Source organism: Phocoena sinus, chromosome 20 (genome assembly GCF_008692025.1).
Source record: "Phocoena sinus isolate mPhoSin1 chromosome 20, mPhoSin1.pri, whole genome shotgun sequence".
Lineage (NCBI taxonomy): Eukaryota > Metazoa > Chordata > Mammalia > Artiodactyla > Phocoenidae > Phocoena > Phocoena sinus.
The window spans coordinates 8140818-8162917 of NC_045782.1; the positions used below are offsets into that span (position 1 = coordinate 8140818).

Below are 22100 nucleotides of genomic sequence, written 5' to 3' on the forward strand. Positions count from 1 at the left end.
TGGTCAGGTCTGCACTGGCTAAAACCAGGGTGGGGGCTGTGTTCTCCTCTGGCTCTCGGTCCTCTCTGAGACCTGCCGCCGTGGCTGGAGCTGAGGATCCACTGCCTCTGGCCCAGATCCTCCTCTCCTCCTCCCCTGCTCCAGTCGGGCACCCAGCCTGGCCTTCCCTTCTCACCCCCACGCTCAGGGCCTAGCAACACCGAGGGCAGTTCTGGGTGGGTGTGAGCTGGACCCGCAGGGCACTGGCCAGTCTCTGTGGTTCAGGAGTGAGGGATCCAGTGGGCAGGCTGAGTTCTCCTGTCAGGTCTTCCAGAGTGGCTTTGTACTTGAATCAAACAGAACGTCAACACACCTGTGTTGAACATAGGTGTAAAATGAATGGAGCATCTCCTGGGGTTGGAGACTGTCCACACTGTTGGCTCTTCTGCATCTTGCGGGACTAGCCCTTCCCTTTCACAGTCCCATAGGGCACTCGTGTGAAGATACTAAACTGTCATTTTTCTGCAGAAAACTCAGGGATGAAAGGCGGGTGTTTTTTTTTTTTTTTTTAAGTGTCCTTTAGCATGATTTGCTGCATAGACATGGTTTTGCTGAGAATAGCAGGCTGGTCAAAAGGCCTTGGGCCAGGCCCCAGTCTTGTGTATCAGTGCACTCGCACGTATATATGCCTGCCGTGTGTGTGGGTACACTCGTGTGTGCACTCGCGTGGCTGGCAGGGCAGAGGCCTATGCTGACACACTCAGGATGCAGCGATGCCGAGTTTGGATTCACCGGTTTGGTGTGACTTGGTTCGTGTAACTTCCCCGAGATGGAGAAGGCCAACGCCAGGATGAAGCAGCTCAAACGGCAGCTGGAGGAAGCAGAGGAAGAAGCCACACGTGCCAACGCGTCTCGGCGCAAACTCCAGCGGGAACTGGATGACGCCACCGAGGCCAACGAGGGCCTGAGCCGCGAGGTCAGCACGCTGAAGAACCGGCTGAGGTGAGTGCCCCGGGCCTCCGTGAGGTCACACCCAGAGCCTGCAAACAGCTGCGTCCATGGGCTCCGGGTGCAGTGGTTTCTCAGGCTCCTGTCCAGCTCTTCGTTCTTGCCTGTTTACCTGTTCCGGATCCCTGACCGTCAGTAGTCCTTGAGGATGGAGGAGCAACAGGACCACTCATTTGCTCCGCGTTTGCTAGTGGGCTGTGCGAATACATGGCTCGAGGCTTGGGAGCCAGCCCAGGTGTCTGTCCGCGTCCCGGGTGAGGGCAGAACACGGGGAGCCAAGGCTACACCTTCTCCCCCAGAAGGACAGCTTAGCACAGGTGTTGGCAAACCGTGGCCTATGGGCCAGATCCTGTCTGCGCCCTGCTCTCCTGTACAGCCAGGGAGCTAAGAATGGTATTTACGTTTATAAAGGCTGTAAAAAGACAAATAAGAGTGTTCAACAGAGACCTTAGGTGGCCCACAAAGCCTAAATAGAACATTTACTCTCCACCCTTTGGGGAGAGGCTGGCCCATGGTGAGCAGGTGACGCTTTCCTCAGTGTGTCCATCACAGAGCAGGGGGCTGAGTCCAGCCACCCCCCAGGGCTCCGGGGCCCTCCCAGGATGATGTTCCGCAGGCGGGTGTGGGAGAGGTGGAAAAGCACGGAGCTGCTCCTGATCTGCCCACCACCCCAGCTGGTGCGTCTTGAGGAAGGGCTGAAGTTGAGTTGTCAGGTGGTTGAACGACTTGCCAGCCACGAGCTGTTGCGGTCGTGCCCACACACTTTCTCTGCTCTCCAGGCGAGGAGGCCCGATCAGCTTCTCTGCCAGCCGATCTGGCCGGCGCCAGCTGCACATCGAGGGCGCTTCCCTGGAGCTGTCGGATGACGACACAGAAAGTAAGACCAGTGACGTCAATGAGACGCAGCCGCCCCAGTCTGAGTAGATCCGAGGAAGCCGGGGGAGGCGATACCGAGGGACACGCAGGAAAGTCACCCAGTGCCCCGGCCTTGGGGCCCCCTGCAGATCTGGGGGACTGGCGAACCGCACGACTCCTGAGAGATCAACTGTGTCTTAAGGACTTGCAGCCTACACTACTGTCTCCTGCTTCAGATTTAGGTACAATTGCTCCCCTTTTTATATATATACACACAAAACCTACACATATTAAACAGATCGTCTCATGATTGCGTCTATTTTCCATATATCCATCGAGAGACCATTTTATAATACATGTTAAGAAGAGAACCCTTTTTCAAACAAACTCTAGACCCCGTTGCCGGTCGCTGGGGCAGCCCCGGGGTTGCTGCCCAGTCGCTCTGCATGCTCTGTCGTACGGACAGCTACCTTAACCTTAGTTCTGTGTTCATGTGGCCCCTGCCTCCTCAGCCACGTCAAGTCTCTTAGAACGTTGTGGAACCTAAACTGCACTTGTAGCTCTCATTTCCTTCAAATAATGATCAACACTATTTCAGTGAGCAAACTGTGAAAGGGGCTTTGGAGAGATTACGAGGGGTGGGTTGGATGTGGGGAAGCGGCATCCGTGTGGGGTGGCCATGCCTACCTCCCTCGAGTCGTGGTGTGCTCCCATCTCTTCACGTGAACTGTCCTCGGCCCGGTCTGTGCATAGGAAGAACAGCGGCCACCACCCAACTGAGGCCCTGGGGGCAGCCATCACAGTGACTGCAGGAGGGCCTCCGGAGGCCCCGGCATCCCCAGTGTGCTCCTCACTTCTGGAGCGAGCAGCTGCAGGCCCCGGAGCAGAAGCTCGGGGGATACCCTCCCTCGCCAGCCAGGCTCTCATGCTGACCTTGCAAATTCAGCCGCTGCTTTGAGCCCAAAATGGGAATATTGGTTTTGTGTCCGATACTTGTTCCAAGTTTGTTGATGAGGTTGACAGAACCTGCCTGAATGTTGACATGCCAGTGGATGTGGCTCCTTTTTGATTTCTCCTTTCCCCTCCCCCTTGGGACAGTGTTACAGTGAACATTTAGCATTCTGTTTTTGGTTGACAGTTAATCAAACTGACATTACAGAAAGTGCCTTAGACACTACAGTACTAAGACAATGTTAAATATATTATTTGCCTCTGTAACAATCTAATGTATTAAGTTTTGACTGTGCTTCATATATCATGTACCTCTCTCTAGTCAAAGTGGTATTATAAACATTCAGTGACAATGAATCAGTGTTAATTATAAATCCTTGATCCTCTGCAACATGCTTGAAAACACAAACCTTTTGGGTTAAAAGCTTTAACATCTGTTAGGAAGAATTTGTCATGTGGGTTTGGAATCTTTGATTTTCCCCCTTTATGAATTGTACTGGCTGTTGACCACCAGACACCTGACTGCAAATATCTTTTCTTGTATTCCCATATTTCTAGACAATGATTTTTGTAAGACAATAAATTTATTCATTATAGATATTTACGCCTGCTCTATTTACTTGGAGGAAAAAGCACCCGTTGAGAATAAACAGACCTCAATAAACAAGAATAATCATGTGAATGTGAAATCTGTTTTCTCACCTTCTGTTCTCGATTTCCCACCTGTGGTCTGATCGGAGGTTGGAAGCTACAGAGAGTTTAAATGCTGACAGCCAGGCTGCTTTTATCTGAGGGCACTGCACTCGCAGAAACTGTCGGATGACAGGCTAAGTCTGGGCAGTCGTGGTGACAGATCCTGTTCTCACCGATGGCCTCCGTGTGTAGCTGCATCAGGAAGGAAAGGGCTGCTGGAGCTGGAGCGCCAACTGTTAATGGAGAAGGGAGCAATGCAGGGCTGCAGGATGAAGCCTTGAGGAGGGTTTCCAGTCACCAACCAATGAAGCTCATTACTGGATTAAGAGGTCCAAGATGTTTCAGACTACATTTTCAGGCAGGATGCACATTAAAAATGCTTTTGGGAGGATTCAGTGACGAGATCCAAGGGCAGCTATGAGCCCGTTAGGACAGGCTGGAGAGAAATACTAGAGGAACACAATCATGTAGAGAATGCTGGGGGGTTTTCCATGATATGCTCAGCTTAGGCTGGTTCTGGTGGTCTGAACTATATACCTAGGCTGCTCGGCAGTTGTGGGGATGTGAAAAATGGGCAAAAGTGTTCCCTTTCTCCTGTGTCACTACCATAGGAAAAAAAGGTGAGTTGCACTTACCATGTCTCAGGTGTGTTCTCACCCCTGCATTCAATATCTCAGTCCAGGGGTTTGTGGAATTCAGAGGCTTGTTTTTCTCAAAAAGAATCCTTCCCTGCTGGCTGGTTTAACTGGTGTTAATGTCACACTGTTTCCCAACTACTCAGCCTATCAGGAGAAACATATAATCTACATGAACAGATTCCAATCCCTGGGAGCCGGGCTCTGAGTGTCAAAGACAAAGCAATAGGCCAGCTCCCACCCCAAAGGTGTATGGTCCATCGTGAGGAAGGACTCAGGCAAGACGTGGGAAAGCCTTAGCCTTTTGTGGAAATGAAGTTTAGATGCGCTCTTGCTGGGGTTTTAACTCTGTCACGTACACTTTAAATGCTCTGTCTGCCCTTGCCACACCACAGTTGCCGCTCTTTTTATTGCAGACATTCTAGGAAATTCTTTTAAATTACTTTGGTACGGATAACACATCTGTGCCTAGCCTGACTGTCCTGGGCATTCTGATATCAGAAAGACTAGTGCCCTATCACATTTACTTCTGTCACCAATCTTCCCCATCCCTGGAAACCTCAATGAAGACGAAATGAGCTAGAAGACCGGTATCTTACAACCGGTCCTCCCTATGGCTCTGGGTATCACTGACCCATGGCCCCTTCCTCCTGACGCCAACGTTGCTATGACAATAGACATGTCTGTCAAGACTGCGGAAGAAAAGAGCTCACAGTTGTCTGAGGCTAGGAACCACCACTTCCTGCCCCGCCCCTAAAAAAAAAAAAAAAAAACCAAGTCACAACAGGCCATAGGCTGGAATCTTTAGAAGGTGGAGACATGGCTCCACTCCCCCTAGTTCAGGCAGGCCTGGGTGAAGCCCGTGGCTGAGACCCGAGGCGAGTCCCCATCCACAGAAGCTTCCCAGTGGCTCCAGGAGGGAAAAGATCTTCACCAAGAGCTTTCCCAAAGGCTGAGCATTTGCAAGAATGCTACGTCCTGTGCACGGTCAGGACCAACCAGGCAGTCTACTTCCTCGTGTAGCCACCTGTCATTTGGAAATCTAGCAAATCGTACAGTTCTTTTCAGAAATCTAACGTGAAACACTATAAAGACATAATGACACGACGCCAGTTCCCAGAGACAACGTTAACTAATTACAGTGCCTGTGTACCATATGCACGAAGTGTGAACACGTCCTTCACCCCGAACACCAAGACTACAAATCCTATTTGATGCATGACAGCAGTGAGGTCTGTTTATTTTTCTCAAAGTCGCCCAATAATGGAATCCGTCCCGGCTAACTGGATGTCACGAAGGCTTATTCAAGATGTAACGTGACATAATCAGACTATTAAACACTGGGTCTGACTGAGACATCCAAGCAGAGCGCTGGCTCCTTCACAGGACCATGCTGCACAGAAGCTAAGATGCTCCTGTTCTCACGTGTACGCTCATGCATCTCATAATCACCTTCAGGAGGTGGCAGTTGTCATGTGGTTGTCATTGCCTGACTCCTGGTAAGGTCAATAAAGCCCAGCGTCAGATCTTGTAGAATGAGTGTCAGCAGCTTAGAGCGTAATTCTGGAGCCAGCAGTAGAATACGCTTTTCAGAAGTACTGCATCACCAGTGCTCACCGCAGCGCAGAGGATGACACTGCTTGGGAAAACACGGACAAGGACAACTCTGGGTCAAAATGTAGTTCAGAACGTTGGAATCACAATGAAGTTTTAGGAGTATCTCTCACATTTTCCTTTTTGTGTATGAGTTAAGTGTGATATGATGAAAATCTACATAAAGAAGTCTCTCAGACTTTCAATAAACACAAAGTCTAAACGACAGGCGTTTTCATAGTTCCAGCTGGCACATTTTTCTTACTGGTTTACAAAAGAAAGGTGTGTCTTATAATTGCTAACGTCTGAGAGTCCATGAAATACAGAACTCTCCTCCCTAGGCTGCTGCTGGGGTGGAACCTGGGGGAATCTGCATTTTAAAATTTCCCCAAGTATGACTCAGCCCGGTCATCTGGCAGGTCAGGGAGCCCCCTGCTTTGTGCTACTTGGTCAACTCTCAGAACTACTCAGCACAATTCTTCAGACCAACTGGGGCAGTGAAAGAAAATCAGTCTCGTTACTTCAATTTTTAAAAAATTTGAGCAACTTTACAGGAAAATTTAGAACCCTTGACAAATAGTAAACTATTTTCATCTTTTCATTTCACCTCTGATTTTTTTTATAAAGCTGCAATTGCATGCTCATCTATTTTGTGTCCTCATCATTTCCATTCCCACAGATCAGCACAACTGCACACTTACATTTCAGTGGCTCTGGGGTCTTTTGTTCAGCTGACAAGTCATCCCAACCATTCCATTCCCCTGCCATCAGACATCTATATTAGTACTGTTGAGACCGATTTTGTTTGTTCTTACTACCATAGATGAAGAGCTGTTACAGCTTATCACACTGTTAGACTGAGTCAAGACTTACAGAGGCTAATTTAGTGACACCAATATGTAAAAGTGTACCTAGTCCCCTAAATTCTAGGTGACAGCAGGATTTGCTGGGGAGGGTGGGCAGTTAAAGCACTCACTTTTTTTAGAAGCAAAAAACTGCTTCACAGCTCCATCTACTGACAAGGCTCTGAGCCTCACACAGACGTCGCTGTTGATCCACTGCACAGAAAACTTGCCCGGTCCCGCCAGCCCAGCACCTCATTCCCAGGCCTCCACCTGCACATCATGACCCAAGCAGAAGGCCCATATTTCAATGGCGGCAGCAAACTTGATACCGGAGTAGAACACACCCCACAGGTAAACAAGTGAAACATCTGTTCAGTCTCCAAACACTAACATAACTCCTGTGGGTGCAGGTGGGCAGCAGGATAAAGCATGACTCCAAATCATAACCCCACATGGCACAAACACCAGCACCATAAGCTTCGCTCTGTTTTCCAATTGGCCTCTTCGCATGCACTATCTCATAAAAGAAGTCTGTTACATTAATATTTACTAGAGATTGTTTTTCCTTAAAATTAAAAAAGGGCTACTGTATTCCCATATATCGTATTTTTAAGTCATGGGACCAGTTGTTAGATAAGATGCTCTAAGTCACAGGAAGATGATTTACAAAGATGCCTCCTGCCCCCGCTCCCATTTTTAGAAAAGAATTCAGTAAACACATTCAAATTTTAAAGGCCAAGCTAGTGCTCTCAATTTGTTTCAAACTTTGAGGCAAATAGAGAAAAACAACCGATGAAGTAAAAGTCAGAATGTAGAAAAGGCTTATCTTAGCATCCTCTAGGCAAACAGTGTGGACAACTGACAGCCTGGACCAAACCCCCCTCAGGCCCTGTTCCCACCACCGGCCAGGCAGGAGAGACCTGGCTACAGGCTGCCCCCTAAAGCCACTGCCGCACCCCAGGTCATGTCCCCTTCCCCAGAGGTGCCAGCTTCCACCTTGGCTCGCAGGAGATGCCAATGGCGTCTCCAAGACAGCTTCTGAGAGAAAGAGTCCACACACAACAGACAAGATTGGGAGAGGAGGAGGGTGGATGAGCCGCATTCCTCCCGCTGCAAAGGCTGTGTCACCTTCGTGTGCATCACTTCCAAGCGTTCAGAATCAGCTCACCTCCTGAGGCATGAGACAGAATCAAAGCCAGCGAGGCCTCGAGTTTGACAAGGTGGTGAAGACAGCAGAAAAACACTGGGCTCCTTTCCAAGCCTGGCTCTTCCGTGAACCAGCTGTGTGAGCTTAGGCCAGTCACCTAAACCCTGGGCCCGCCTTTCCATCTGTAGACCGAGGCAAAACCAGCTCATCCTGCGCCCAGGTCACTGTATCTAGTTGCCACTTGCCTACTTGTGACTCAACACCCCGGCTGTGGCTTCTGGCTCCTCACTGAGTTGGTGGGGTATCACTTCCGGGCACTCAGCTGGCTCCTATTTTATGCAGGAAGATGTTTCAGGAGCAAGGGATGGGAATGGGTGGTGAGATGAAAATATCTGGAGACAAGAAGCTGTCCTTTGCCACCTGGAAAATCAGCCCCCTCCACGCAGGGGAGACCATGTGGACCCAGCCCAGGGGCAGCTCATTCCTGAAGGTTTCAGTGTGAGCCACGCAAACCTGGCAATCGAGCAGCCCTAGGAAGAGAACCCACTCAGAGGATCTTTAGCTATACAGGCAAGCAGTCAGTAGAACTTTCATACCAGGAAGCAAATGCTCTATTTGAGCAAGTACAGAGCAGCATCTTGAACCAGATACAGAGGGTCACTGACTTACAATGGTTTAAGATTTTTTTTGATTCTAGCATGATGCAAAAGCGATACGCTCAATAGAAACCATGCTTTGAATTTTAGATTTTAATCTTCTCCCAGGCTAACAATATGCAACCCAATCCTCTCTCACAATGCTGGACAGGGCAGTTCCCGGTCAGCCACACAATCACGAGAGTCAACAACCAATACAGTTACAACCATTCTGCACCCAGACGACCGTTTGGTTTTTCACTTTCAGTACACTATTCAATCAATTAGATGAGATAGTCAACACTTCATTATCAAATAGGCTTTGTGTTAGATGATTTTGCCCAACTGTTGGCTAATGTCTAAGCGTTCTGAGCATGTTTAAGGTAGGCGAGGCTAAGCTATGATGTTCAGTAGGTTAAGTGTATTCAACGCATTTTCAATTTACAATGAGTGGGTTTACTGGGACATAATCCCACTGTAAGTGGAGGAAGGTCTGGAATCCACGGAGAAAGCTAAAAGAGGCTTGGGGAATCAACCAGCTTCCTCAGGGGGTCATATGCCAAGGGCTGCTGCAGCTATCAAAAACCAAAACTATGTGGGAGTCCTGAAGGGGCCAGAAATAAGCCTAGCAGCACACTCCGTACCTTCACAGACCTGGCCTGTGCTCTCCTGGACCCAAAGCAGTGGTGACATCAGTGAATAACACGTGGGCCCCTGCAGCCAGGGCCCTACTCCCAGCCACTGCCTGAATAACCACCGGTGAGATGATCCCAGGGGTGTGCAGCTGGAGAGGAAGTGAGAAATCGCTGGGGAGCCAAGGAAAAGGACCGAAGCTCCAGAACTCATCCTTACTTTAACCAGAGTAGCTCTGTTTGTTATGTTTTAGATTTGGGGTTCCTGCATAAACAAAGAGGTCTGCTAAACGTTGAAACCTCTGATCTAATCCAACCCTTCCAATGATGGCTGGGAAAGAAGCTGGGAGTCTGCCCATCAGTAAGAGACCTGGAGTTTCCTTTTCAACTGTTCGGCCAGCAGAGCTGGGCACAGCACACACACACCAGGACAAGCGTGTCTCGTGAGTCAACTTATGATGAAATCTCCAGGAACAACTAATAGAAGCTATTCCTGCCTGCATGCTGACAGAAGAAAAATGTTTAATGTATCCTACCTTAATGTTTCTTATTCACTTAGGAACTGGATTCACTTACTTTTCATTTACATGTAGTCTTCAAACTACAAACTACTCCGTTTATGCTCTTTGTTATAAGCAGTGCTCAGAATCTGACACATTAGTACAGATGCCCCAGTTAACTTGCTCAAGTCCAGTCACCCTGTCTCTTGCTACTAAACATCTGGCACCTTCTCTCAAGGGACGAGGAGAGAAGCCCGGATCCAAGTAACCTCTAATCCCAGAACACCAGCACGTGTCATGAACAGCAACCCAGCAGGAGGACCAGCTCCTGGATCCATCGCGGTTACTCCAAGACTTAGCAAGCTGCCTCCCTCAAAGTGCAGGTCCTTCCTCCCAGATTTCCACACGGGGCCAGGGCTATTCTCAGGCTGCTCCTGGAAATCACAGCTAAGAGCAGAAACCAGCATCAAGAATCAGCACGAGGAATACATAAGCCACAAGGATATACTGTACAACACGGGGTACACAGCCGGTACTCTGTAGTAACTATTAATGGGATATAACCTTTAAAGATTGTGAATCTCTATATTGTATACCTGTAACTTGTGTAAAATTGGACATCAACTATACTTCAATTTTTAAAAAAATAAATAAAAACAGTCAGCATGAGAATGCCTGTTCACACCTCCTGAGGCCGCCTGAATTTTCTTTGCCCTATTCCACAGCTGCTGTCCATCCCCGTGTCCCATGTCACAACAGAAGGGACATTTGAACCTGGCTTTGCAACTCCAGCTCTTCTCTCCCAGGATGGCAGAAACCCAATAAAGCAACCTCAATCCTTTTTCTTTTTTTCTGTGAAATTTATTGTTTCCACATTAAAAGATTTTTTGAGGGGGAGTATTTTTTAACCACGTGATGATCCTACACAGCTGCCCAGAGTAGGACACATCATAAGTCTTCAACATGCCATATGAGTTCTGAATAAATAAAAGCTACAAAGCCCAAGTTATATACAAATATCTTAGGCAATAATGTTTACAAACCTATGTACAATAAAACAAATGTAAACAGTAAATGCAGCATGAGAGTAATCAAAGGATGCACAGGGACAACCACTTACAGTCAGTCTGCCCCCAGGAGCTGGCACCAGCCAGCCCCTGGAATCAGGCCACTCAACCCTTCCTAACACAACTGGACAGGCCCTCTGAAAACAAAACAAAAACACTCTGAAGGTGTCATTTAACTAAAGGACCAGAGAGCTGGCGAGGAGGTTGCCACCACCCCCTGCTCCGAGTCTCAGGCACATGGAGGAGGAGGAGACGGCAGGGGCACAGCCCTGCGCGTGCCCAGGTCCCAGAAGCTCCTGCCACCTGGGCTCAGACAGGCATTCTGCTGCTCTGGGAGGCTAGTCTATGGAATGATAACTGCTAAAGTAAAACCAGAAGGTGCAGAAAATGTTCCCTAATTCAGTGACCTTCCTGACTCTTTGCCAGCAACAGGCCCAAACCGTGGGGGTGGAGGTGGGGGACACATGATCCATGAGCACTGGAGATGCTTGGGTGGGAGCTCAGGAGGAGAGCACACGTCGACCTGATTTGGGGGAGAACCTCTAGAAGATCTGCAATGTCCTAAACATAACTAAATCCTATCAGTACAGCAGGGAGGGGGCTATGAGGCAGGTGTGATGAATGGGTACTTCTGCATCCAGTGACCAAGTAATACGTGTATGTATCACCTTGTGACCCACAAAAGTGCAATCATGTGAAACCAACGGCACTACGGCGAGAAGAGAAAATAGCCAGTATTGATGTCGCGCAGAGTCCTGGGGCTGGGCAGGGCCCAGCAGCCGCCACTGCATGCAGCCTGCCCTCTGCCAGCCGTGGGGAGGCAGACGGAGGGGCACGAGCTGGGCCCGGGCACCGAGGGGTGAGGCGTGGGTGTCCTGGGTTGTTGCAGGAGGGCGGGAGCCCCGACCTGGAGGCCAGGCACTCACACGCTGAGAGGCAGCATACCCGGTGCCGACGACGGGCGCGAGGAGCCCAGACCGGGAGGAGGAGAAGCCGGGTCAAAGCCGTTTACTGCCCTGTGGGGGTGGCCAGAGCAGAGAAGGAAGGGAAGAGAAAGAGAGACTGTCATTTAAAATCACTCGACACACAGCGAAATTCATTTGCTCTCTACAACTATTCCTCTTCCCGGCCTAGAGCAGAATCCTGATGCCCAGGGGAGAGAGCTGCCTAGAGAGCATGAGCTGGTGAGAGACTTGAGAAGCCCGTGGTCCTGGGGGTGATGACACTACTGCTCCCTTCTCGGCAACTTCATCACACTGGCCGTGGCAGCCACAGCCCTGACTGATTTCCCAACAGAGCAGGTTAAACATCTACCAGTAGGGAACTACCTAAATAAATAAGGGTACAAACCAACAATGAAATATCATACCGCCATTAAAAACACATTCCAGGGTTCTTAACAGCACGGAAAATATTCCGAATGTAATTAACGCTAGGTGGAAAAAGCATCAGGTTACCAAACTGGATATGCTCCATAATATGAAGGCAAAAAAGTGAGTAGTATATATTCTGGACTACAGCCCCTTATACAGCTAGACATTACCACCCAGAGCTAAATCTAGAACGTGTGGACACACACACGCACCCCCACATATACTACAGAAGGAAAATGGAACAATAGTTACGCTTCTTCCCTCTGAGTTGTGGGTAAATTTTATTTACTACTTTATACTTTTCTGTTGTTTTCCAAATCTCCTACAATGTACAGGAACATCTTAAATAAGGGGGAGAAAAATAATTTTTAAATTGTTCAGCAAGCAAAGCCAGATGGGTAGGCTTCTCTGCCACCTTGTGAGACACCAGCCCCGCCCAGCGCCAAGCACCGGCAGCCAGGACCCAGCCCCGCCCCAGCCCCAGTGCCCAGCAGCACAGCCTCAGGAAGCAATGAGGGAATGAGTGCAAGGCCTGCAGCCCCTCCCAGGACACCACCGCAGTCCTTCCATACTGACAAACTTCCTAGGAAAATGTGTCCCACTCACAACTTGGGAGATGCCACCGAGTGCAAGGGGCCGGACTGCCCCCCACATACCCACCACTGTCCCCACCGGCCTACTCATCAGAGGGGCCCAGGGAGTTGAATACAGACTCATGGACAGAGGTTCTCTTAAAAAAACGAAACACAGACACATTCCCCACCAAGATCAAGATGACAGTTTCATACACTGAAGAGGGGAGGGCAACCTCCTGGAGAAACAGGCATGCAAAGAGACTTGACTAATGACCCTTGACTACTTTGAAGAACAGTTAACATCTGAAGAAACTAACCTGCGTATGGATTTTGAGTTGGAAATCATGCTACCCACACAGGCCAAGAGCAACAGAAGGGGCTCTGACCAGTGCAATCTCTCCCTGTTGTCCATTTTTCCACCTCAGTGATGCACGCTCAAGATTTTCTCTTTTCTCTTTGGGCTGGGGAGGTCTGATATTTGAGCTTCATCACATTTGAAAACTTTAAATCATCCCTCTCCATCCTCCAAGGCTGTATGCCTTCGCCTCTTCTGGGGACAGAGCCCACATCCTACATGCCATTGTAGCCCTCACATAATAAGCCATTTGTCTGTCATTTGTCTGCCTGGTCCCAGAGCCCTGATGCCTGCCTCTCCTAGAACCTCAGGGAGAACTAACTAGGCAGGCCTCACAAACAGCTTCAGCTTTACACGTGTGGACATCAGATTCCCAGCTGCACAGAGCACGGCAGAAGGCAGGGCTACAGACAGTCCCCAAAACTTGTCAGAAAGGGAGCACTGCTGGGTGCCAAGAAGAACCTGGCACCTGTTCCACAGGCGTGCAAAAGCAGCAAATGTGAGGATGGCTCCACATGCAGGTTTAGGACCGAGATTCCTGCATTTTCAGGAATGGACCTTTAAGGAATGTTAAGTTCATCCCCATTGTTATACTGCCAAGGAAACAAAAGCAGGAGAAGGTCCAGCCATTCACCTGAGTGTACCCTGTGAGCTTGTCAATGGGGAGCTGGGCCCACAACCTGCCTCCAGATGCCCAGGCCATTATCCTTTCTCAGTTTCCTCCTGGCCCAGGGACACCTGACAGGCTCCAGTGAACAAGCAAGTTGGTGCTCCCACTGCAGGTTGCTCTAATGGGAAAAATAAGCAGTGCGATCCAAAATATAAAGGGAAAACAAGAAACTAGATAAAGTAGCTTCTCTGTGTGGACAGAAATGGGAATTCTGGATTTGAAAGTTCTATGGGAGAGAGAGAGAATAACAATCCACCAGGGTCTTACCTAGCACCCCTCTTGGAGTCAAGAATTAGTAAGTAAAAGACCAGGAGGAAGGAGAAAGCTGAACCTAGAGGCAGAATTATCAGTCTGGTGAGGTCCCTTGAGGGAACCGCAAAGCTGTGCAATGAGGAAAGGTTTCCAAGAAAAGAAACATCTCCATACTCACCACATTTGGTTTTAGGGAGCAGCAAAAGAGCCGAAGGGCAATGTCCCAGTGGACAACACAGGACTGAATGGAGAAAGAAATGGGCAGGGATAGAGATACAGATCTGGGAATCATCTAAGTAAAAAAGGTTCCAAAAGCTATAAAATTTCCTGATCATACCACAAAAATCTAGTTTAAGAGTCTGAAAAATAGAGAATCCAGCTAAGATAAGGAACTAAGGTCAGCTGTAAATGGCAACAGAAGACGTGAAAGAGGGAAAAGAACCAATGCATGTTTAGAAGCTGGTCAGGAGGATAATAATTTAACACCATATAGATAAAGCATGGGGACTAAATCTGTCAAAGCAAGGACAGGTACAACTGAGAGGGCAGGACAGAAAAGGAAGAGATTGGGCTAGAGCTAATTCAGGAGAGCAGGCAGACACACTCCAGACCCGAGTCTTCCAGCTATATGGATAAATGGAAGCTCAGCACAGCGCCAGTCCTCGGCACAGGCGCTGCAAACTGAAATTTACATTCCTCAAAAGGAAGGCAGCCCTTATACACGTCCCCATCTACCATTCCAGTGTCCTGAGGGAACACAAGCGTGAGCACAGAGGAAAGTCCCCACACAGCAAGAATCCAATATCATTAGTGCTGCTTTGAGAAAACAGAAGACACTGGGTAACAGGAAGCACCCCAGGCCCGTGGAGGCAGTCATATGCGGGTCCCAGGGCCTGGCAGTGACCCCCAACCCCCCGCCCCAAGACGGCTGGCGTCATCTCTACCACACTCCCACCTGTAACAGGAGTACCATCAGAGCACTTCACAACCGCCCCAGGACCACTACAGCTAACTTGTTTTTGTTTTGCACAGCTGAACCAATAATAATGGTGCACAGTCAAATCAAACAGGAACTCGAAAGCTCACTCATGGGCTGGAAGTTGGTTAAAGCAGTCAGCCCCATGCAGTTAGTAAAACCAGTTTGTTAATGTTAACTTGTCTTCCACCACACACCATGATTAAGAATGAAAGAGCACAGCAAACAAGTTCAGTTACCCATGAACAACGTGGGAAATATAACTTTTTCTTGCCTAGTAAAAGAAAGGAAAAAATATTAAACAGTAATACAAATACTATTTTCACACCATGCCCTAAAATTAGTTTACGTTCACCTACACCCAACCCAAAAGAAATCAGACTGGCTTACAAAATTAGGACAAGTGATAGGTAAGAAGCTAAACAAAAGCTATGGAGAAAACAAGAACATTTTTTTTTTTTTTTTTTTTTTTTAGATGTTGGGGGTAGGAGTTTATTAATTAATTTATTTTTGCTGGGTTGGGTCTTCGTTTCTGTGCGAGGGCTTTCTTTAGTCGTGGCAAGCGGGGGGCCACTCTTCATCACGGTGCGCAGGCCTCTCACTATCGCGGCCTTTCTTGCTGCGGAGCACAGGCTCCAGACGCGCAGGCTCAGTAGGTGTGGCTCACGGGCCCAGCCGCTCCGCGGCACGTGGGATCCTCCCGGACCGGGGCACGAACCCGTGTCCCCTGCATCGGCAGGCGGACTCTCAACCACTGCGCCACCAGGGAAGCCCCAAGAACATTTTTGAGAGAACTCAAATGACTGCACTGCATGTGAACTGGTGTCCTTTTGGATGAGTGATATGAACGGCTGGTAGCAGTTGGAGGAAACAGCAACAAAAGGGAAGTAGGCCCAGCAACCCGCATTTTAGGGACTGAAGTGATCAGACTAGATAAAATCCTGACTCCAAGAAGCCCTCAACTAATCAGAACTTACAAACTATTTTCAGATCCCATAAAGCAATACATAACAATAAGGCTTTATGTTTACGTGGTAAGGCGTTGCTTCATCTCAAGATTCTGAGGGAAGCAGGAGCGCACAGTGTATACACACACATTCAATACGTGCACACGCACGCAAACCAACTTCGGCAAACTCTCCCAAACAGTAACAGTGCTACAGACAGACTCCTTAGGAGTGAGAGGCAGCAGGCAAGTTCTAGAGCCAAAGGCTTTTTTTAAATGCAAAGCTTCTTCTCATGCTGAAACTACAAGCTACACTTCTACAAGAACTGTCATTTATGCTTTTAACCAGCCAGGTCTAATAATGGAGCTGGGAGTGGGGATATTTACCCCTTCCTTTTGCAGCAGGTATATGCCATCATGGTTTTTATCTAGTCACCAGGTGAGCAGGAAGGAAGGCCAGAGGTAAAAAGCCAGGCAGGCCAAAAGGAAGCCAGAATCAAAGCAAAGCAGCAAGGAAGTAAGAACATAGCAAAACCCACACGAGAGTTATCCTCAGGAAGATGGCAACTACAAACGTAACTCGAGCAAGAATAGGTTAATATTTGAGTGTGCATATACAATCCATTTACCATGTAAACTAAACACGTGAGAAAAAGCCAACCCACAAAACCATATTTCATTCTTAACAGAAAGAATACAATTAAAAATTTGTTCTGGGCTTCCCTGGTGGCGCAGTGGTTGAGAGTCCGCCTGCCGATGCGGGGCACGCGGGTTCGTGCCCCGGTCCGGGAGGATCCCACATGCCGCGGAGCGGCTGGGTCCATGAGCCATGGCCGCTGAGCCTGCGCGTCCAGAGCCTGTGCTCCGCAACGGGAGAGGCCACAGCAGTGAGAGGCCCACGTACCACAAAAAAAAAAAAAAAAAAAAAAAAAAACAGAACAAAAAAATGACACTCCTCAACGGTTAGAATAAAGTTCTGATTTATATGTTGATATTTTAGAATGTGCTTTTAATGAAATGTGTATAAAGAAAGCCCTGATTTATATATTATTTTAGAATGTGCTCCTTAATGAAATACATATACTTCAAGGTAGAATTCTCTTAAGGGAGAGAGAAAAACCAGAACACTCCACTCCACAAGGATGAACACAAAAAGCTTTTTAGAGTGGACTATGTATCAAATCAAGGCCTCCACAAATGTGCCACTGAGGAAAGCAGAAAATACAAGTTCCTTTAAGAAGTTGTGAAAATTTCTATATTGCTTTCACAGAACAAGGACAAGCTGCCTCTATGACTCAAAGCAGAGACAGTGTGGCAAGGGACCACTGGTGCCTCCGTTGCTGCTCCACTACCAGCTACCTTAAGTCACACGGTCAGCATCTCAGACCATAGGTCCTAACCAGTTACCTAGACCAAGGCACACCCATACAAGAGTATATGCATGCAGCATTTTGTTGGTTTGTTTTTTTTTAATTGAGTAGAACAATATGTACTGACACGGAAAGATACTGGCAATATAAGTCACCACAGGCATATTGTAGAGCAGTATTTAAAGTATCCCAGGGATTTCCCTGGTGGCACAGTGGTTAAGAATCCGTCTGCTTGGATTCCCTGGTGGCGCAGTGGTTAAGAATCCACCTGCCAATGCAGGGGACATGGGTTCAAGACCTGGTCCGGGAAGATCCCACGTGCCGTGGAGCAACTAAGCCCACGCACCACAACTACTGAGCCTGCGCTCTAGAGCCCGCAAGCCACAACTACTGGAGCCCGCGTGCCTAGAGCTTGTGCTCCGCAACAAGAGAAGCCACCGCAATGAGGAGCCCGCGCACCAATAGCCCCCGCTCGCCGCAACTAGAGAAAGCCCGTGTGCAGCAACGAAGACCCAATGCAGCCAAAAAAAAAAAGAATCCATCTGCCAATGCAGGGGACACAGGTTCGATCCCTGGTCCGGGAAGGTCCCACACACCGTGGAGCAACTAAGCCCGTGCTCCACAACTACTGAGCCTGCGCTCTAGAGCCCACGAGCCACAACTACTGAGCCCACATGCCACAACTACTGAAGCTCATGTGCCTAGAGCCTGTGCTCCGCAACAAGAGAAGCCACCGCAGCAAGAAGCCTGCGCACCGCAACGAAGAGTAGCCCCCGCTCGCCGCAACTAGAGAAAGCCCGCGCGCAGCAACGAAGACCCAACACAGCCAAAAATAAATAAATTAAATAAATAAAATAAAGTAGCCCGTAAGTTTTTAAAAGTGTATAGCAGATGCATAAAAATATGATTTTACATGCCTAGGAATAACCATAAGGATGCAAAAACTGTGAAAACGGAAAACACTTTTTACTTTATATACTCTGTACCAACTGACATATTTTTTGTATTAAGGATGTACCACCGCTTTAATCTTACAATTTTTTTTAATTCTCAATTCCCCAAAAAGCATGTTCACATTATACAAAACTTGTATCTCCTAAACTGTACTTGATCCAGTGGTTTTATATTTTTCTAAAATCTTCAGACAGAAGGTTTGTTGAAGAGTTCACACATACATGACCATCACGTTCTCTTCTACTCTTAACAAATATTTGCCAAGAAAGTCTACTAGCCTGTAAGCACCTTGAGCACAAGGACTGTATCATAGTCATCTTTAAATCCCCAGAGTCTAACACAGCTGCCTTTCAAGAGTCTGCTTCCCAGGACAGAAGCTTCAGAGTCAGGGTTCCCAGGGCAACAGACTCCATGGGGACTAGAAGACAACAGACTTCATGTCCCCTAAGATCTCAATGATAACGCTTCAGGTAGGTTTATCAAACTGAGTTTATCTTTTCAAAGTTCAACAAGCTCAATTAATAATGGGCAACTTCACTACCCAAAAAATTAACGTTTAGAATTTCCAAGACTTACCCTTTGTCGAAGAAAGACGTGTGCCCTGATCGAGAGAACTTCGTGCCGTTGCTATTCATCACCCCACAGTTAACATTCCCTGAAATATAGGATTTTCGTGATGCTTGGTCCTTTGCAAAATTCCTGCAAGCTGCTAATTTGGATTCTAAAGCCTACAAAAGGAAGAAGGAATGATTTGGTTGTCAAAACAGTAGCTGCACATAAAAATTTGCATTTCAAACCATTTCTATTTCAAGACTCAAATCTTATTCTCTCAGTTGATAATGGTGGCTGTTTAAGCCATATCAATCACCTTTCTAATAGAAAGAGGGAATATTTATGCTGACTCCCTTTCTAATGAACTCAGAATATACACTTCTCTCAGTGTTACTGAGGGATACAGATATAATCCTCACCTTACAACTAAGAAAAATGTGGCACAGTATACAGAGATGTATCCCAGGTCTCTTGGCCCTATCCACTGTTTCTTTCTAAGTTGTGGACTGTTAGTTGGCTAGTTGGGTGTGTGCGTGTGTGTGTTTTGGGAGCAAGCATTTTAAAGAATGCAAAAACATCACTTGAAAAATTTTTAAAGCGGCCAATTCTTTCTTTAGGGCTTCAGGTTAGTCATTTCTACTGTATCAGAATGGGTAAGTTCATTTACAACACCTCACATGAAGTTAAATGCTATTCTACTTCTGAGAGCACACTATAAAACGTCTAATACCCTTCGTCTATAATTAAATAATTCACCTGAAAATGACACCAGCCCATTAGCATTTACCTCTAAACTGAGTGCCTGCTTAGCACCTGTCACCACAACACCTGGTCAGTGCCAGGCTCTACAAACCAACAGATGACATGAAGAGAACAGAAGTTTCTCATCAATTTCCACTGCTCACAAATATCACCAACTCCCCCTTTACCAAATCAAACCCCTCCCCCTTTACCAAATCAAACCCCTCTCCCCGAAAAAAAAAAAAAAAAGACAAAAAATAGTCCAATCCTATTATCCATGACACTAAGGAATGTGGAATACATAGATAAATTAAACCCACAGGGACTTCCCTGGTGGCACAGTGGTTAAGAATCTGCCTGCCAATGCAGGGGACGTGGGTTTGAGCCCTAGTCAGGGAAGATCCCACATGCTGAGGAGCAACTGAGCCCGTGCACCACAACTATTGAGCCCACGTGCCACAACTACTGAAGCCCATGTGCCTAGAGCCTGTGCTCCACAAAAAGAGAAGCCACCGCAACGAGAAGCCCGCACGCCGCAACGAGAAGCCCACGCACCGCAATGAAGAGTAGCCCCCGTCACCGCAACTAGAGAAAGCCCACACGCAGCAACAAAGACCCAACACAGCCAAAAATAAATGCATAAAATAAAATTTAAAAAAATTAAATCCACAGATAACATATTCCACTCTGAGAACCCTCCCCCCATCATTTCAACAACAGCTATTAAGACAGAGCAACAGAAACAGACTGAAACTTCTTTCTCTTCTCCTTTCTTAAAACAAAAGTACCATAACCTAGTAAAATAACAACGAAAGAAGGAAGAGAGGTGGTGACCTTGTTGGACAAGCTCTGAATAAGCATTTTTTCAGCATCTTCTTAAATAGACACATACACAACAAAAATTGAGAGCCATTAATTTCCTATATTCAAGACACTCATTTATTTGTCCTGATATTTGCTGAGAATCTGTCATACAACAGGCACAACTTGTATCTGAGGTGTCGGTGAGACAGCCTAACGCAAGCACTGGGTCTGGCAGTCAAACACAGTGGCCTAGAAATCAAGATTTAGACCATATCCACACCAAGTAGGAGATGAAACTGTGGTTGTGAAGAAGATCAGAAAGGTAAGGACAGAACTCTGAGCAAAATCAACACCGAAAGGGTGGGCAGATGAAGACCCAACAAGGTGACCAACAGGAACAGGCAGGAAGGCAAGCAGACGTGACACAGTGACACAGCATCAGAAAAGCAGAGAAAAGAAGGCCATTTCAAAAAAATAAGTCAGTGTTGAATGTTTCAAGTAAAATTAGGACAGAACAGCATCCCTTGGATTTGACAGCACTGAGATCATCAGTGAGCAATTTGAGTGGAGTGAGCAGGAAACATAGCCCAGACTAGGCTATCTGGGGAGTGTGTATGCCATCAAAAATGCTAACAATAAATGGAGACATGCTTTCAAAAACTCGGCTGGGAAGGGAAAAGAGAAACAGAATGACAGCTAAAGAGAGACGCAGGGTAAAAGGAAAGAATAGCTGCTTTTATTTTTGCTCTTAAGGTTTAAAAAGTGTATAATATGTAATATATAAATATTAGATATAAAGTAGAAATAGTAAATATAAAGTATATATATGTAATACATTATATATAAATATTGCATATAAATATTAAAACATATAGTAAAAGTCTGAAGATACAGGAGACATAAAGATGAGAAGGCTGGAAGGAATGAGATCCAAAGCACAGAGGGACAAAATTAGCCATGGGAGGAATGTGATACTTTTACCACTGAGATAAAAAGGAAGAACAGCCACAGAGGTAATAATAGGAGAGTACTAAAAGAAGGTTAAGAGAGGAAAACAAAGTTTAAATAGATGGCCTTGATTTCTCAGTGGAAGAGGATGCAAGAGTGGGAATGGGGCTTCCAGGTGAAGTCAGTGGACAAAGTAGTGTGAAGAAGTAGAAAATGAAATATTCATAAAAGTATGCAGGGGCTGGAGGATAACAGCAGACCAAAAATTCTAACGACACCTTAAAAGACAAACTGTCAGCTGAATGTGTAAACAATGCAAGGACTCTAAGTTCAACTTTCATGCACCATTTCTAAATAAACTACTTAAGGTACTAAAGCAAAACAGGGAACGAAGATGACAACATGGGGTCCAGGAACAGGCAGAACTAACCCAGGAGTATAATGAAAAGAAATTCAAGGCTGACAGCAGTGCAGCAGCCCTAGAAGCATATCAGAGCACTCAGTAAATAAGAAACCGGAAGATACAAGATATAGCAAAGAAAGTGTATGTTTCTTCCCTCCACAAGAAAACAAAGGTAATCAGAAATGCTAAGTAAGACCCATGATAACAAAAATATCCAATGATATACAAATTATATATGCATACAAAGGCTGAATGTAATTTTAAAAAATAAAAATGGGGGCTTCCCTGGTGGCGCAGTGGTTGAGAGTCCACCTGCCGATGCAGGGGACTCGGGTTCGTGCCCCGGTCTGGGAAGATCCCACATGCCGCGGAGTGGCTGGGCCCGTGAGCCATGGCCGCTGAGCCTGCGCGTCTGGAGCCTGGGCTCCGCGACGGGAGAGGCCACAACAGTGAGAGGCCCATGTACCACAAAAAATAAAAAAATAAAAAAATAAATAAAAATGGTTGAATTCGTTGAAATGACAGGATTTTAGCTTTTTTCTTTTTATTTATTTTATTGTGATCTTGTAAAAATTGTTTTGCAGTGAAAATAATAAAAAAGATGGCCAATTTAAAAAAATGTTAAGAAAAAGACATACATG

General features: G+C 47.0%; 2 protein-coding genes across 28 annotated transcripts in view; one reads left to right on the forward strand and one right to left on the reverse strand.

Moving 5' to 3' along the window:
• The window catches only part of MYH10 (myosin heavy chain 10), a 137602-nt gene extending 134209 nt beyond the window's left edge, over window positions 1–3393 (forward strand). For all 10 annotated transcript variants that reach the window (XM_032618041.1, XM_032618040.1, XM_032618043.1 and 7 more), the window contains 2 exons: window positions 809–981; window positions 1767–3393. In XM_032618041.1, the coding sequence (XP_032473932.1) occupies window positions 809–981; window positions 1767–1911 (318 nt within the window). In that variant the 3' untranslated portion in view covers window positions 1912–3393. The remainder of the gene's footprint in view (window positions 1–808; window positions 982–1766) is intronic.
• NDEL1 (nudE neurodevelopment protein 1 like 1) overlaps window positions 533–22100 on the reverse strand; it is a 60701-nt gene continuing 39133 nt past the window's right edge. For 2 of the 18 annotated variants that reach the window (XM_032618052.1, XM_032618051.1), the window contains exons 8-10: window positions 18588–18739; window positions 14981–15015; window positions 5332–14006 (exon numbers count right to left, since the gene is read on the reverse strand). In XM_032618052.1, coding sequence (XP_032473943.1) covers window positions 13777–14006; window positions 14981–15015; window positions 18588–18739 — 417 coding nt within the window. In that variant the 3' untranslated portion in view covers window positions 5332–13776. Of the gene's footprint in view, window positions 14007–14938; window positions 15016–18587; window positions 18740–22100 lie in introns of all 18 variants that reach the window. The other 16 variants (XR_004347715.1, XR_004347714.1, XR_004347713.1 and 13 more) reach the window with 16 other exon arrangements.